General features: G+C 34.7%; 1 protein-coding gene across 5 annotated transcripts in view; it reads right to left on the bottom strand.

Annotated features, from left to right (window-relative positions):
- Positions 1 to 16,178, bottom strand: part of FAM171A2 (family with sequence similarity 171 member A2) — a 42,247-nt gene that overhangs the window by 17,887 nt on the left and 8,182 nt on the right. For 4 of the 5 annotated variants that reach the window (XM_026718235.2, XM_026718236.2, XM_026718233.2 and 1 more), the window contains exon 2: positions 5,024 to 5,251. In XM_026718235.2, coding sequence (XP_026574020.1) covers positions 5,024 to 5,251 — 228 coding nt within the window. The remainder of the gene's footprint in view (positions 1 to 5,023; positions 5,252 to 16,178) is intronic. The other variant, XM_087917580.1, reaches the window with a different exon arrangement.

Genomic DNA, 16,178 nt, shown 5'->3' with positions numbered 1-16,178 from the left:
ATCCAATTACATAGTCTATAAGATACCAAGATTAGTATTAAGTTACTGAGAGATTCAAATATAGCAAAATTGTAATTTCAATATAATTAAAAGTCTAATTTAAGTGGATTTAGATAATGAGAATCATCTTGACATATCTGGATTTGCAGAGCCATCATTTTCCCAATTATCTTTTCCAGAAAATGAATGTTTTAGACTACCTTATGATCACACAGAACTCTCGGATCTTACAAAATATCTTTAATGCAATGTTAAAGGAGGCACTGATAATTATTAGACCAGTACTTCTTTCATTACATTAATAACTTTCATGTTCTACAAATTGAAAATAATTCATAATTGCAAGATTGATGATTGCTGAAATTAGATCAGTATATCATGCAACCTTAGATGGAACTGATTAAATTTATCCATAATTAACAAATCCACAAAGAAATATAGTCATCTCTATTTAAGAATTTAAATGGACTCTACTTCTAGGTCAGTTGGACCTGTCTCAAGAAGTCCTCCATTTTTAATTCCCAAGCATCAGGGTTAAATTCTTTAGTCGGTTTCTCGTTTCTTCACCACATGTTTGTACCAGCCACCAATTTGAGACTAATCAGTCCATGATAAAAACCAAAAAAAGCTATGTCACATTCACTCTGCAGTATCACCTCCATACAAATAGCTAAATCCAGTATGGCTACATGCATGGGACAGATGCCAACTAGGATGTGATCTTCATGAAAGTCATAACATCCTAAGATGCTCCAGATTGGACAAAGTGGACACGGAAATTCAGTGACAAGGAGCCTAGGGTAAACTGACATCAGATCAGATTAGCTAGTTCAAGAAGGGATTACGTTTGAGTATATATGATACTATAACAATATTCCTACACAATCCCAGCCACCCAAATGCTGCAGCAAGGAATTAATACTGGCAGACTATTAGATGCTGTGACTATTTAATGATCTAGAAGTCCAAGGATCATGGCCACTTCATCCCCACACCCTAGTCTAGATTGCCTGGTCTCCTTCATCTACAGGTAGTCCTCGATTTACAACCATTTCTTTAGTGACCATTTGAAGATGCAATGGCACTAAAACGTGATTTTATGACAATTCTTCACATTTCTGACCACCGCAGCATCCCCATGGTCAAAGTTTGGACATTTAGCAACTTGCATGATTTCTGATGATTGTACTGTCCTGGCGTCATGTGATTACCTTTTGTGACCATCTCACAAGCAAAGTCAATGGGGAATCCAGATTCATTTAACAGTGTGTTACTATTTTAACAACTGCAGTGATTCACTTAACCACTATGGCAAGAAGGGCCGTAAAATGGGCTGAAACACACTTAACAACTGTCTTGCTGAGCAATGGAAATTTTGTGCTCAACTTGGTCTTAAATCAAGGACTACCTATAGTCTTAAATCCTAGATAATAAATATTGTACTGACCTATCATTGAGGAAAGAATTTAAACAAGATGATAAAGCGTTCCAGGGACCACATCAAGTACTTCAGTTAACTATATGTGGCTCACAATCTATAAGTAATCCAACTTTTTTCCATTGGAACAGTACTATTAGAACAGTGCTATACATATTTTGTAAAACTGCAACAGAAAACTATTATTCAATGCACATTATTTTAACATTTTTTTCTGATTTTAGTTGCAGAATATATCCACTGATGGAGGTTTTCTTTTGCTTTATAATGAAAATATTTTTCTTTGTATATTCAAATACAATTATAAATCATACTATTTTTATTTTTCCTTTATTATAACAATACAAATTAAATACAAAAAGGTCTTCAATGACTTTATCGTATAACAGATTTGAAATTCACAAAACAATGTTAAGATTGGTTGCTTTTAATCTTGATTAATTTTTGTGTGGATTAATATGTCATGAACTCAATAACATGGTCATTCTAAGTTAGGATCAGTCCCCAAAGAAGCCCCAACTATTCTGTATTAGTTATGGGTTCCTGATCTTAAGCCAACAACTTCACTTGTACAACCTAGTTTGGTCCTGTACAATGGCTTCTAGGCAGCTTCTTGAAATTGTTTTTTCTTTTTTTACCCCCCCCCCAAATCTTTATCTATGATCGAAGGGAGTATAGCACAGATATAGGAACGAAATAGAGGAGTTGACTGAATCACTTTCTCCATGGTGACTCAGTTCAGTTCAAATTAACCAAAACAACATAATAAAATTAATAATAAGAGCCATAAAATACAAGGTACTAAAATGCTAAAAGTTAAATACTTAAAGCTACGCCACTAAATTATAAAATTATTTTGTGCATAAGATTTTCAATAATAAATACAAGGAATACTTTATATTTTTTTATTACAGTCCATTAACCTTGCTGTGGATCCTTATTTTACTTTTAAAAAAATACACATATGTATTTATGTATATCTATTTCTACCAGGTAAGTTTAAGATGGTCTTCATCTTGCCTTCAACCTTCAGAATTTTATATTTGCTGCTTGAGGCAGCAGCGGCAACTTTCTCTACCTGATGATAGAACTCATCCTGTATAAAACAAGTTAGTCACAAAATTATTATGAATTCTAGTACAGCAAAGTTGATTAAAAACTCAATTCAATTTACAATACACACACTCCCAAATTTGATCAGTTATGACCCTAAGGTTGTGTTATTTCTTCTATACCTAAAAATCCATATACAAAGCAGAGATTCTACTTGATGATCAACTGTAAAGATTATGAGTTCAACAAGGGATCAGGGGAAACCATATTTCCATCCAGTTCATGGTTAACTATTACAACTGCTTCAATGTTTTAACTGTTTGGTTATTTTTTAATTTGTTATTAAATTTCATAATTTATGCTCTCTTCACTTCAGGTAGACCACCATGGAAATCAAATAAATAAGTATATAAAATGTTTTATGATCATAAAAGAAAATTACTTGCAAGCACCAAAGCTGTAATAATTTATTACAATTAGCCAATTCTGCCATTTGGGTTTACAGTTACTTGGCAAACCTTCCATTCGAACAAAATGCTCATACCAGAGGCTAGTATGCATTAGAAGGACACTATGTCCCTGATAATAAGATCACTTTATTGATCCATTTTAGGATTTGGAAGCAGAAGTCATAGGTGGCTTTTAAATGGTTACTGTCAATAGTTTCAGGTTCTAGGCAGGAAGTATAGTAGGAGGAAATCAGCAATATAAATATAGTCATCAGTGTTTCTATACACATTTTATAATAAAGATATAAATACAAACTTAAGTACAAGGATACTGTGTAAGCATAATTTACTGAATAAATTTTTAACAAGATAAAAACAATACTAATACTGGTATTAGAAAGGAATCGAAGAGAATAAGAAAGGATAGTGAATAAGAAAGAAAATAAAAAGAAATAGAAAAGGAAAAAGACCGAAAGAAAGGATTATAAGGAAACAGCTTTTGTGCTTTTTGACAACTGTTATAAATGTGTTTTGTCTCTAAATAAATAATATAATTATAACACAATTTTCTTTTCATAAACATTAACCCATAAATCACACATTCACGTTTCTAATTTTTCAACAAAAAGTCCGTAACGGGCTTTCAATCACTAATAAATGTAGTTGTCAGTCTTTCTCTAACCAAATTAATTTTGCCACCTCTGCAAATTCTGTCAATCTTTCATTTTTCTTATTTTTTTAAATAAAATTTCTATTTTCTTTCTTTACTATTTGCTATTTTCAGTTATTGTTTTAATTTTCTATAGAAATAAACCACTTAGATATTCTCAAATCCATCCACTGAAGTTGCCACTCTTGATTTCAGCTTAACAAGTAGATTGACTTTAATTTAAATTAAATTTTTAAAAAAGGTTCGAGTTTTCTCAACAGCTACTACTGTTCTCCCACAATGTGAATTACTTTCCGGGGTGTCCATAGTAAATCGAACAATAAGGCAATCAGAGGAACCACCTTTTTAATGTGAATTACATTCATCACACATGTAAAAGGAACAGGGTTTAGATCACTTAGTTACACCTAGCATTTACATCATTTTTATCTCCCCTGCAGATGAACCCCTGGTTAGTTGCTATTACAAACTTGGTAAAAGAATGAACGTTTGCCCTTGTACCAGGATTTTTTGTAACAGAGGACTGGCCTGGAAAATAAGTTATGGATGTATTTCCTAATAAAGTCTTATTCAAAAACAGCTTGAAAAAGGTATCAATGCGATACTTAAAAGCCATATGAGATCTGTCTCTTCTAATATTGGAACATGATGCTTCAAACTGTATTAGCTGTGATGTATTTAGGAGTGTTGTTTGTGCTTTCAAACCTGTTTTACTATTGAGTCCACTTTCTTTCTCCTCTTCCCTACTCATAAATAACTATTGATATTTAGACAAACCACTATCTATTTCAATCTTCTGATTCTTTGCAAGCAGCCTTTCAATAAATACTAAGTCAACAGCAATCCCAATCTAGGTCTATGCCATTTACGTCTGCATCAATAACTGACGACCAATATCCAGTTGGTCATTATGAGAAGCACAATGCAGACTAGATTAAGTTTGGCAACATCTAAATAAGCTCCTTTTTCTTATATTAAGACTTTGGAGTCTTATATTAAGACTCCTTTTTCTTATATTAAGACTCTTATATTAAGACTTTTCTTATATTAAGACATGCAGCTATTTGAAGACACAAACATACATGTTGATATGAAATTCATGTAACTCAGTGGAATCTAACTTTGTACTATTGAACTGGCCAAGGTTCTGGGATGATGCCATTGTCTTCAAGAAAGGGCTGCTTAAAATATCTGAAAAATATTAAGTACTCTTATTTTATTGAAGACACATATATATGCTACTTTCATATATTTGCTAAATTTCATAATGTTTGGATTTTCTTGCAACACTGGAAAGTATCTTGATAAAAAAATGTAACTTTTGTTATCCAACATGAGGTGCCCCCACACCAAAATCTTTCAACCAATTTCCCAATCACCAGGTACTTTCAACCAATAGTTACCAACACTCACGTGGTAGTTTGTTGACACGCCAAGGAACAGAGTTTGTAACAAAGCCATGCTTGGAGGCTATAACAAGTACCCAGGTGCCCAGGCGATAACTGATGGGGAGCATACTGATACCCTCTTGGTCAGTGGTGCCTGAAGCCAAAGACGTTTGGTTGCCATACACTTCCACAGCTGCCTGGGAAAGTGGGGATAAATCGCCATTTTCGTAGACTTGAACTTTGATCACCACTTCTGGAAGAAAGAGAGGGAGAGAGAGAACAGAAAAGTGCATGTTAGGATACAAATATTTGAATATTTATGCATTTTTATTTTCTTTCTAATCATCCTTGGTAATTGTATTGCCAAATCCAATTGTGTTAGAGATATAGCAAACATGCAGTTAATACGGGACAATCAACTTCCATTCCATTTCTAAAACCTTTATATTCTACTTCCTTTCTACCTACAGCATTTCATCTGGTTTTTTAAGTTCCTTCCTATTTGGTTACTCAATAGGAATATAATACATCATCTGCTTCTCTAGTGTTGGACAACAATATTTCTATTGTTTCTGGGACCAAATAGGATATATTTTCTCAGACAATACAATACAATCCTTCACTGAAACTGCTTTTCTTTCAGCATTTTGTGCTTGACATTTATACATTTTAATTCTTTTGGAACATCATAAAAAGTTAGGATTTGAGTTATACATTGTCAGTATCATAAACAAGCAATTTATAGTTAGAATGGATTTCTTTCTTACTCCAATTCTGAGTACAATTTTTAGAGCACCCATGTTAAAAGAGAAGTTTAAATTTAGTAAATTCCTTTGCAACCTTAAGATGGGAAAGAGTGATCACAAATCAAAAACGAGTAGATTTTTTAAGGCTACTCACTTTCCACGCTCTTAACATAATTAATAACTTATGTAACAGAAAACTACTTTAGATACAAAACAAACAAATACCTTAAGCAGAACTAGTAAGAAGACATCATAACTGAAAATAAAGTACTCAATTATTCTGTTTCCCTAGTAAATGTTTTGTTTCACTGAATCTCTTGTCACTTTCTGTACATCAAGCAGGGCTGTTTCACACCATTTCATTCTATGACTGAAAAATGATGATTGGTCACATGTGACAAAGATCACATTCCAGGGTGGTTACCTCAAATATTATTCCCATCCTGTATGCAAGTGGAAAGATACAGACAGGGATTCAACTACAATTGGCTACGAATTTCCACTCTCTGGGGACAAGACTCTAGTTCAAAAAAAGTCACTGGATCAAGGGGGATCTGAGACAATAACTGCTATACAATCAGATATAATTAGCCTCCAAAACCTTTTGAGAAAGCAGTCTTGTAAGAAAGGTAGATAATGTCAGAATACAAGAGGCATGTGGTGTTTTTGTAGTGTTATATATCTAACATCTACACATCTTTCCTAATATGATGATTTTAGAGTTCTCATCATCTCCCAATCAGAATAGACCAAAAATGTCTATGAGCACGATCCAGATAAAAAGTGCGATTCTGTAACACTTAACACACACACACACACACACACACAGAGCGAGAACAATTTAATGTCATTAGTGAACAATGTCTATTTTCAAAAGAACAAATAAAATAAATCCCCCAGTTGGTTTCAATAATGGTAATAAATAAGTATTCTTGCAGATGTTGCCAAACTACAACTCCTGGTAGCTTTGTCAAACTACTGAATTATGAGAGATGGGAGATACAATTCAATAACACTTGGAAAGCTACAGGTTGCCTATCCTAGGTCTACATTTTGTGAGAGGAAGGGCTGAATATAGTAAAATGAAGAGGACTAATACACACACACACACACACACACACAATTTACATTTATTTTCAAATAAATTTTTCATGACATTGAAAAATTGGATTACAACCATAAACCATTTTTTAATGAAGTCAAACAGCTGCCTTGCAAAATGGTTTCAGCAATAAGAGGCAGCTAGGGGAACTAGTGGATTTATTTAGGCTATATATTTAATAGAATAAGGGAAGGATAAATCATGCTCACCAGCTTCCCCAAAATCTGGTACCCTCCAGAAATATTGAACTATAATTTCCAGACAAGACAGTCAATGCTGGCAAGACATGGCAGGAATAGTATTTGGAAAATACCAAGCTGGGGATAGTCCATAAAATACATTCAAAATGGAAGCATGGCCATTTCCAATTATCACAATCAGGGTGAAATAAAAATCTACTTCAACCTTCTACTTCTATATCTAGATTTTACTTTAAGACAGCAGCTTTAACACTTGAAAACCTTTTATTGTTTTGATTTAGGTTGAAAATAAACCCATTACCAATGTGAGCAAATGCTATGGGTCACTGCAGGCGAAACCAACTGCCAGGGTTGTAGAATTGCATTGTGCAGCCTCACCCACTGCCTTCTTCTGCCCTGGTGAAGTATTGAGGAGAAATTTCTTTTGGTCCCATACTTCTAGGAGCTAACAGAAACTGAAGCTAGAAGGCACTATTTCGCAGGGCAATGACAGTGCTGTCAAATGGACTCCCTGCAGAGATCAAGCTTGAAAGATTTCAGCAGGTTGTTGTAATAGAATGTAGTCTGGCTTCCAGGAGAGGCTGCATTCCAGATGGCCAAGAGGAAGTGAAGTTTCAATAGTATGGTTGGTAGAAAGATAGCTCAGAAAGTTCCTCCCTAGCAGTTATCAGAGTATATCTTTAACGATGCAGGTAGTTTTAGTTTGGCAAGATTTCTGTGCATAAGCAAGGAAAGAGAAAGAAAATTGCTCAGAGGTAATTTTACATATCCTGATTCATGGAACCTCAAAGTTATTAAACATTGAGCTTTTCAAGATAGTGTTCCAATGATGTTCATTCACTATGCTGCCTCTTTTTCACTTTCTATTTTTGTTATATTTAGGGTAATACTCTTATGATTTGTTTTTGATGTTTTAATGTACTTTGAATGTTTTAATTTTTTGCATACTATGAAAATCTCAAGGATCATCAGATGGAACCAAGATATAGACTGGCAAATAAATAAAACTTTTAATCTCTTGTAAAACACTGGAATAAGGGATAGGCAGGGTGTCTTGGCTGACTATATCTCTTGAGACCTTGGCAAGTTTCAAGATGATCTTTGTTAAGAACTGCAGTGTACATCATGCACAGCACCAAGTAATACGTTGTGTCAGCATTTCTGCTCTGAATCTGTTGTGTGCCCCCACCCCAAACACCTGGCGACTTCCCACAGTTGAAATGCTTGTGCCAGCCCAACCTCCACCATTTCTGAGGCTATGCTATGGCAACCGCCTCATTTGTCCAATAAACTATTTGCCGCTCTTCAATATACACTTAGATTTAGATAGCAACATAAGCATTTTTGTGTATCCTACTACTGTAGATGTGAATAATCTCTTCTTTATTAGTGGAATTTGTTGCCATGGGAACTGCATCCAAGAACAAGGCCTAAGTCACATCTTTCAGCAGGCCCTGGAGTAACCATGGTGTAGAACAACAGTTTCCTTAGCCATAACTGCATAATTTTGTTTACTCTTTCACACTTAATTATTTTGTATTCACAATGGGTAGAGGAGATAAAAAGGTAGAGCTCTCCCTTCTCCAATATATAGTTATAAAGAAAAAGAAAAAAGAAATCTTTCCAGAATGTTCAATGCTGTAATTTCCTCAAGACTTTCTAATTAAGATTAACCATAAAATCCAGGCAGGTCCTAGACAGCAGCAGATAGCAGTCCTAGATAGCAGCATTTTCCTCTACTATTTGCTTCCACCTAGTATTTTCTGTAGTTTTGCATCCTGGATACAATAATTCTGTAAACCTGTGAATACCTGTGAAAGGAAAACTGAAATCTTTCTACATGATCCCTTGAAATGGAATCTTTTAAGATTCACTAATTAGTCCTTACCAGTATAAGATTCTGTTCCCTTCCTGCAGATTTTAAAAAAACAAAATAAAACCATGCTTAAAATACTCCTCTTAGAGAAACGGAAAGATAAGAAGAGAGAAAAAATCCCAAGGGGAAGAGACTGTTGCCCAATTCCGGCCTATCTTCTTTCTAAGATGTGCAGTTGATCATATGTGTGTATACTCTACATCAAACCCATGCACACAAAAATTAATAATAATAATAATAATAATAATAATAATAATAATAATAATACCACCACCTAGGATGCTGGCAGTAACACATATCAACTATCAGTGCCAGTAATATTTGTGATACATTTTTAAATATTCAGTTGACTGAGTTTCATGTTTAATGAATAAAAGAGATAATAATCGTAATCATTATCATTATAATAAATGGAAGCATCGTGAAAGTATTAGCAAAGGATGATGGTTACAAATACCTAGGCATATAGGAAGCAGATAATATCTTGAATGGAAAAGTCAGAGTCAACACAAAAGGAATACATCAGGAGGATCCACAAAATATTAAAATCAAAGCTGAATGCTGGAAACATAAATAAAGCCATTAATACATGGGCACTTCCAGTGATACACTACCCAGCTGGAATAATCAGCTGGACTGTGGCTAAACTGGAAAACCTGGACTGGAAAAACACATAAACTTTTGAATATGTATTATGTTTTACATCCACGAAGTGACATCGACAGGTTGTATGTACCTGCCAAGAATAGGGGGGCAGGGGACTATTGTAAATCCATCAAATTGTAGAAAAAGAAAAATGAAGTTTGAATGATTATGTGAACCAAAGTACAGAAAAATTGCTGCAGGCTGTGAAAACATTATAATGAATATTATAAAAACAACAGAAACAAAGGCAGAATATAAGGAAAAACATCTGGATGACAGATTAAATGGATGGAAAACCAAAGCACTTGGTTTTCAAGTAGATTGGATAGCACTTGAAAAATATTGAAGAAAAAAGTTGATAACAACTTGACATGGGCATGGCTTAAGAGAGGAACCATCAAGAAAGAAATGGAAGGTTTAATACTTGCTGCTCAAGAACAAGCACTACAAACTAATGCCATGAAAGTGAAGACACAAAAATCCACTGCCAATCCAAAGTGCTGACTTTGCAATAATCAAATTGAAACTGTTTCACACTTAATATGTCGGTGCAGTAAAATTGCTCAAATTGACTATAATGCTAGACATGATCAAGTTGCTAAATTAATCCACTGGTCATTATTTAAAAAATACACCCTACCTGTATACAAAAAGTCATTGGAACATAAAGTGGAAAAAGTTGTCAAAAATGAGATGGTGAAGATCTTGTGGGACTTTCGAATACAGACGGATTGTCATTTGGAACACAACATGCCAGATATTATGGTTGTTGAAGGCTGAAGAATACAATTTATTGATATTGATGTACCAGGAGACGACAGAGTCGAAGAAAAAGAACTGGAAAAGATCATGAAATATCACGACCTGGCCATCAAAACTATATGATTATGGATGAAACATGTAACAGCAATACCCATTGTCATCGGGGCACCTGGTACCATGTCGAAGAATTTTACAAAACACATCAAGAAATTGCAACTTCATGCAATAACACCAGCGGAACTGCAAAAAACTGTGCTATTCAGAACATCATATATTTTAAGAAGCTACTTGGTTGATACCTAGGACCAATGGAACTGCAAAAACTGTGCTATTTGGAACATCATATATATTCAGAAGATACTTGGTTGATACCTAGGATGCTGGCAGCAACCCATATCAACCATTAGCACCAATCACTGGCATTTGTGATACATTTTAAATGTTCAGTTGACCGAGTTTCATGTTTAATGAATAAAAAAGATGATGGTGATGATGATGATGATAATAGTCAAAAATGAGAAGATGAAGATCTTGTGGGACTTTCGAATACAGACAGATTGTCATTTGGAACACAACATGCCAGATATCACAGTTGTCAAAACCCGAAGCATACAATTTATTGACATTGCTATACCAGGAGATGCCACAGTTGAAGAAAAAGAACTGGAAAAAAACCATGAAATATCGCAACTTGGCCATCGAATCCTGGTCTTGCAATAAACCTACTCTGGATCATGCCCAACCACGGATATGCCAGGTGTGATCCCAGAGCCTCCACCCCCCTCAAAAAAAGTTTAATTAACATCTGCTGTGTTTTGAGTACACAAACTCCATGATCTTTATTAACATCGTTCTCCAGAGATTAGAATGCCCCCCTTTCTAATACTCTTCCATTGAAGGCACTGAAGACTTGGTTCTGTCAGAGGGCCTGGGGAACCCAGAGTAGGATGGAGCCCTTCAAATGGCTGATGTGATCTGCTGTCGTCAGGGCAGGGGGTGGGAGTTGGGGGGGTGATTTTTTTTAATTTATTTTAGTTTTTTTAATTTTATTTTAAATATGGTTTTACATTCTATAAGCCACCTAGAGTCACTATGGGTGAATAGGTGGTAATATAAATTCAAAAAATAAAATAAAATAAAATAAAATAAAATAAATAAAATAACAAGAACCAGCAGTTTAATGTAACTGCAAACAAATAAACAAAACCTCAAAACTAAATTCAGTAATAAACTGCATCTACAGAAATATAGTGTCAATCAAGAGAAATCATTGTTCCTCTCTATTCCGCATTGGCTAAATTGCTCAGTATATTATATCCATACATCAGATTTTAGGAAATACATTGATAAACTGGAAGGAAAGCAATCAAGGTGATAAATGGGTTGGAGAAAAAAATCTTATGGCAAATGGTTGAAGACATCCAAAATGTTTTACTAAAAAAAGAACTGCAGGATGACATACCTATTTTCAAGTATCTAAAGGACTTTAATGCAGATGGAAAGATTGCTCAGTATTGTTCCAGAATACAGAATAAAAAATAAATAAAAGGTCTAAATTATAAGGAAGTTTCCAACTGAGCATTAGGAATAACATTATTCAGTAATAGAATAAAGTATTTTGGGAGACGGTGAACTCTTCTTAACTGAAAATATTTAAGTTAAGGCTGGACAGCCAGCTATTGAGAATGCTATAATAGTAGATTTCTGCAATGGGCAGAAGACTGAATTAGATTAGCTTCAAGATATCGTCCAATCTGTATATATTATACTCGTATGAAAAGAAAAGAAAAAGAATTAAATACAGTGGTATAGAGCAGATAGCTTATTTTGAATCAAAGTTTGATATTAAGAAATGCCAATGGAAAATATGCAGTGCTAACTATGAGATATAGTAAGATACAATAAGTTAGTAATATATTAAAGCTGGGCATATATACAATTAATGACAGATCGTAATTCTTAATAATGTTAAATAAGCATGTAATAAATTTTTATCACAAGAATTTTAAAAAATCTTGTTTGAAGTATGGCTTCTGGTTAGCATTGAGTTTCAGAGTGCTTTCCAAAATTATTAATAAAAAGACCAAGTCAGTCCATGCAAATACATTGCTATATCTTCATTATAGACAACTCTAACACTATCAAAAGAGTTTATTCAGATACTTTTAACTTTCTTTCTTTAAATGATTTTTCTTCCTATAAATGAAAAATGGAAGAATCGAAAGAAAATATGAAGTTATATATAAATAAGGAATAGATAAATGACTTCTTTAATAAAGAAGATTTGGATAAATATAAAACTCATTTGGAAGCACCTTTAGAAAGCTTCCAAGAGAGCTGAAAGTAGATAGTGATTCCCCAAAGAACAAACACTGAGTTTTTCTCCCTGAAATAAGCATTTTTGAACATTTCTATTTTTCCAAAAAATATTCAAAAGTATCAGCAGAATTAAACTATCTGTAAGTATCATTAAGTATCGACAGAATTAAAAAGGGCATTACTACAATAGCAATAATTCCTATCTTTCATATCCTTGGATCAAAAATAGCATTCTCTCTAATTTCAGTCACCAGCATCATATCCCACAAACACAAGAATTCAGCTCATCCCCACCCCAGCATTCCTTCTCTATTACCTCTAAGCTGTTTCCCTTGCTTCCTATCCAATGCTTCCCTTGCTTCCTATCCAATGCTTCCAAATGACCTTGCTTCTTTTTACTCTCATATCCCCACCCTAACTTCACTGCATTGCAGGCCATATATGATCTCCAAATTACACAATCACTTTCCTTCGCTCTAGAATTGTCCTTTGGGCAGGCCTATATGACAATCCTGAATCAGTTAACAATCAGACTTTTCCTCTAAAAGAACTGAAGAATCTGAATGAAGATACTAGAAACAGATTTAGCAAATTAACAGGATTCTATACCTTGACAATATGAATGACTGGGGACACATATAAAAATCTGCCAGGCAATAACCAGTCTTAAAGTTGGTAGAAGGAGTCCGTAGGTTAAAACTACTTGTTCAAAAACTACCAGTATTCAAGTTACAATAGTGCCGAACAAGAAGGTGATCGATCCTTGAAGTTGGGGCTATCGCAGCATCCCAATAATCACCTTATCGTAATTTGGGTACTAAGCAGTTGGCTCACAATTACAATAATTGCAATATCTGATAGTCACATGATCATTATTTGCGACCTTCCCTGTCCACTTCCCACAAGCAGTCAATGGGGAAGCCAGCAGGAGGTTGCAGGTTGCTCTGACCACTTTTTTGACTGACTGACCGTGCTTTGTATATAGCCTGCCACTTGCCCTTCCTACCCACAACTCCTGCCCATTCTTTATAGCACCTATCTGTGGCAACCACCCACCCACCACACTCCTAGTATCTACCCATGTCCACCCATATTCCATATCGCCTGCCTGTGCTCTGCATCACCTGTCTCCATTCTCTACCCACAGGGATGCTCACTACTCCGCTTGCCTTCTGCTTCTTCTCATGTCAGTTATGCGAGGCTCTTGCTTAACAACTGCACGGTCATGGGACTGTTAAGATTGCCTTTGCTAAATGATGTGGTCATGTGACATTGCATTTTAAACTGTGTTAATGGTGATGGAAATTCTATAAAATTAGCTCACTTTCTTTTTAAGTCAGGTTTTAAAAGTACCATTAAGGAATAAATTGTTTTTTTATAAAGTTTTTATTTTTTAAGACAAACATATACAAAATAAAACATAAAAACATAAAACCATCTTCCATTTTATATACATACAGTGTGTCAGTTGGTTACAAATCTTTTGTGCTATCCTTTCATAGTCATTGCTCATGGTTTATATAAATTCTCACATTGTCAAACTAACATATGTTTATGTTATATATTTATCAGTTATTAATCATCCATGACTAAACTATTTATTCCATCATTTTATACAAGATATTCCAAATTTATATTGTACTTTCATCCAATGGTTATATATGTCTGTATTATATTTTATATTGATCTATTAAACTATTACAAAATTACCTAGTCTATTACATTACCATGTCCTTTTATCCAACCATTGATAGAACAAATCTCATATCATATAAAATTGTTTATCTAATTAAGGAATAAATTGTTGAACTCACATCAAAAGGTTCCAAGCAATATAAGAACATCTCAACAATGAGATGTCTTCAAGGCATTACAATTGCTAACTGATGTTATCATTTGCAATCTGTATCACACACGATTTGCATCTGCATAACCAACCTGTCTTCCTCTCTCTTTCTTCCCTCTTTCCCTAGCCTCCTTATCCCAATTTAAATCCTCCTTTAATTTAGTCATTTTATGAATCTGATGAAGTGAGCTGCACCTCCTGAAAGCTTATGCCTTTTAATATAATTTGTTTTAGAGGAAGGTTCCCCTTGAAAGCTATAAAATAATGAAAAAGTTTTAACCCAACAAACTACACCTGCAAAATTCCATTTTCACCTCTAGAATATTATATCTTTTATTTGCTTGAAATCTTCCACATGCTATGCTTTAGCTGACCCTGATAGTTCATTAGAGCTTGTTACACCATTTCTAATTTTTTCCTCTGAATGACAGACGTTTTTTGGTACGCAAGCGTGAAGACAATATACCTTTGGTATAATTCCAATTAGATGGGACTAATTAAGGTAGAACTAGTGAGACATAACGTATTTGTGTGGCATATCCTGAACTCTTCTTGTCTTGTCATGGGGTATATATGTGAGAGAACTAGGAGCAGAAAGAAACAAAGTACAGTTTTCTCCTGTAGTATGTTTCCCCTGCTCTGCTATATTAATTTAGAATAGTTAATTCCACATTGAAATTTGTTGTATAGCTTTATATCCAGATGCAGGATAGACACATTCCAGTGAGTAGCAAAGAGAAAAGATGTGTTGTTTCCTCCTGAAATACCCGTATTGTATTTCAAATAGAGACAAAGTTGTAAATTGTACAGGATACACTTTGAACTCCAGCCAACCTTTACTCCTTCCTATGCTTTATTCCTTTCCAGGTGCATGAGTAGATCAACTCCTTCTTTTGTATTTTCTTTTATAAGAGACATGTAAACACATAAACTTGCTAGCCTACATTCTATATAATCTACATGTTGTTCATTAGAGGCAACACCCAACTCTTTTTTTTCTTTCTTTCTACGCATTGTTCTTGCCAACTGTGGTCCAAACAAGTTGTGCTATGGGAAAAGGCATGGCAGGCAGGCAGTCTGTTGGAATCCCCCTGGGACAGCTGCAGGCACTCTCTAAAACCTTCCTTCTGTCTTGCTGCCAGTTAGTAAGCCCTAAAGAGTATTCCCCCCAATCAGTACTGAACCTCTTATTACATGACAGCAGTGAAGCTTGCAATTCTGGCACTTGTCAAAGACAAGGATAGGCAGAATATTGGATAAAGTCAAGAAGGAAAAGACAATAGAAGGGAGGCATCCATAACTAGAAGAAAAAAATGCACTGCACTCCTTGCACCAACTATGAAGTGCACGAGAGAATACAGTTCCTGCTATTAATCAACAAGGAATATTTAAGACAGAACTGCATAGTCCCTTAATTTTGATTTCAGGATACCTGGCTACCCATTCTTGAAGGACACGTGCATATCTTCTCATTCCCAACATATAGTTGAGGCCAATTAAAGGATTTTCTGATCCAATGTGGAGGTACTTTTTCCTTTTCTCATAACAGAAGCTGACACCCTTGTGGTTTTTCACACTTTAGAAGCGACTATGGTGAAGAAGTGGCAGGTACTGGGAACTGGCAGAGAAGGGAGGGAGGGAGGATGGATTTCTGATGCTCTCTGTCAGTTTCCCACAAGGAAGT

The sequence above is a fragment of the Pseudonaja textilis genome, chromosome Z (assembly GCF_049901715.1).
Source record: "Pseudonaja textilis isolate UNSWEBS1 chromosome Z, rPseTex1.2, whole genome shotgun sequence".
In the NCBI taxonomy this organism is placed as follows: domain Eukaryota; kingdom Metazoa; phylum Chordata; class Lepidosauria; order Squamata; family Elapidae; genus Pseudonaja; species Pseudonaja textilis.
Note: the sequence above shows the minus strand (reverse complement) of the source record. Positions and strands in the feature narration are given on the sequence as shown.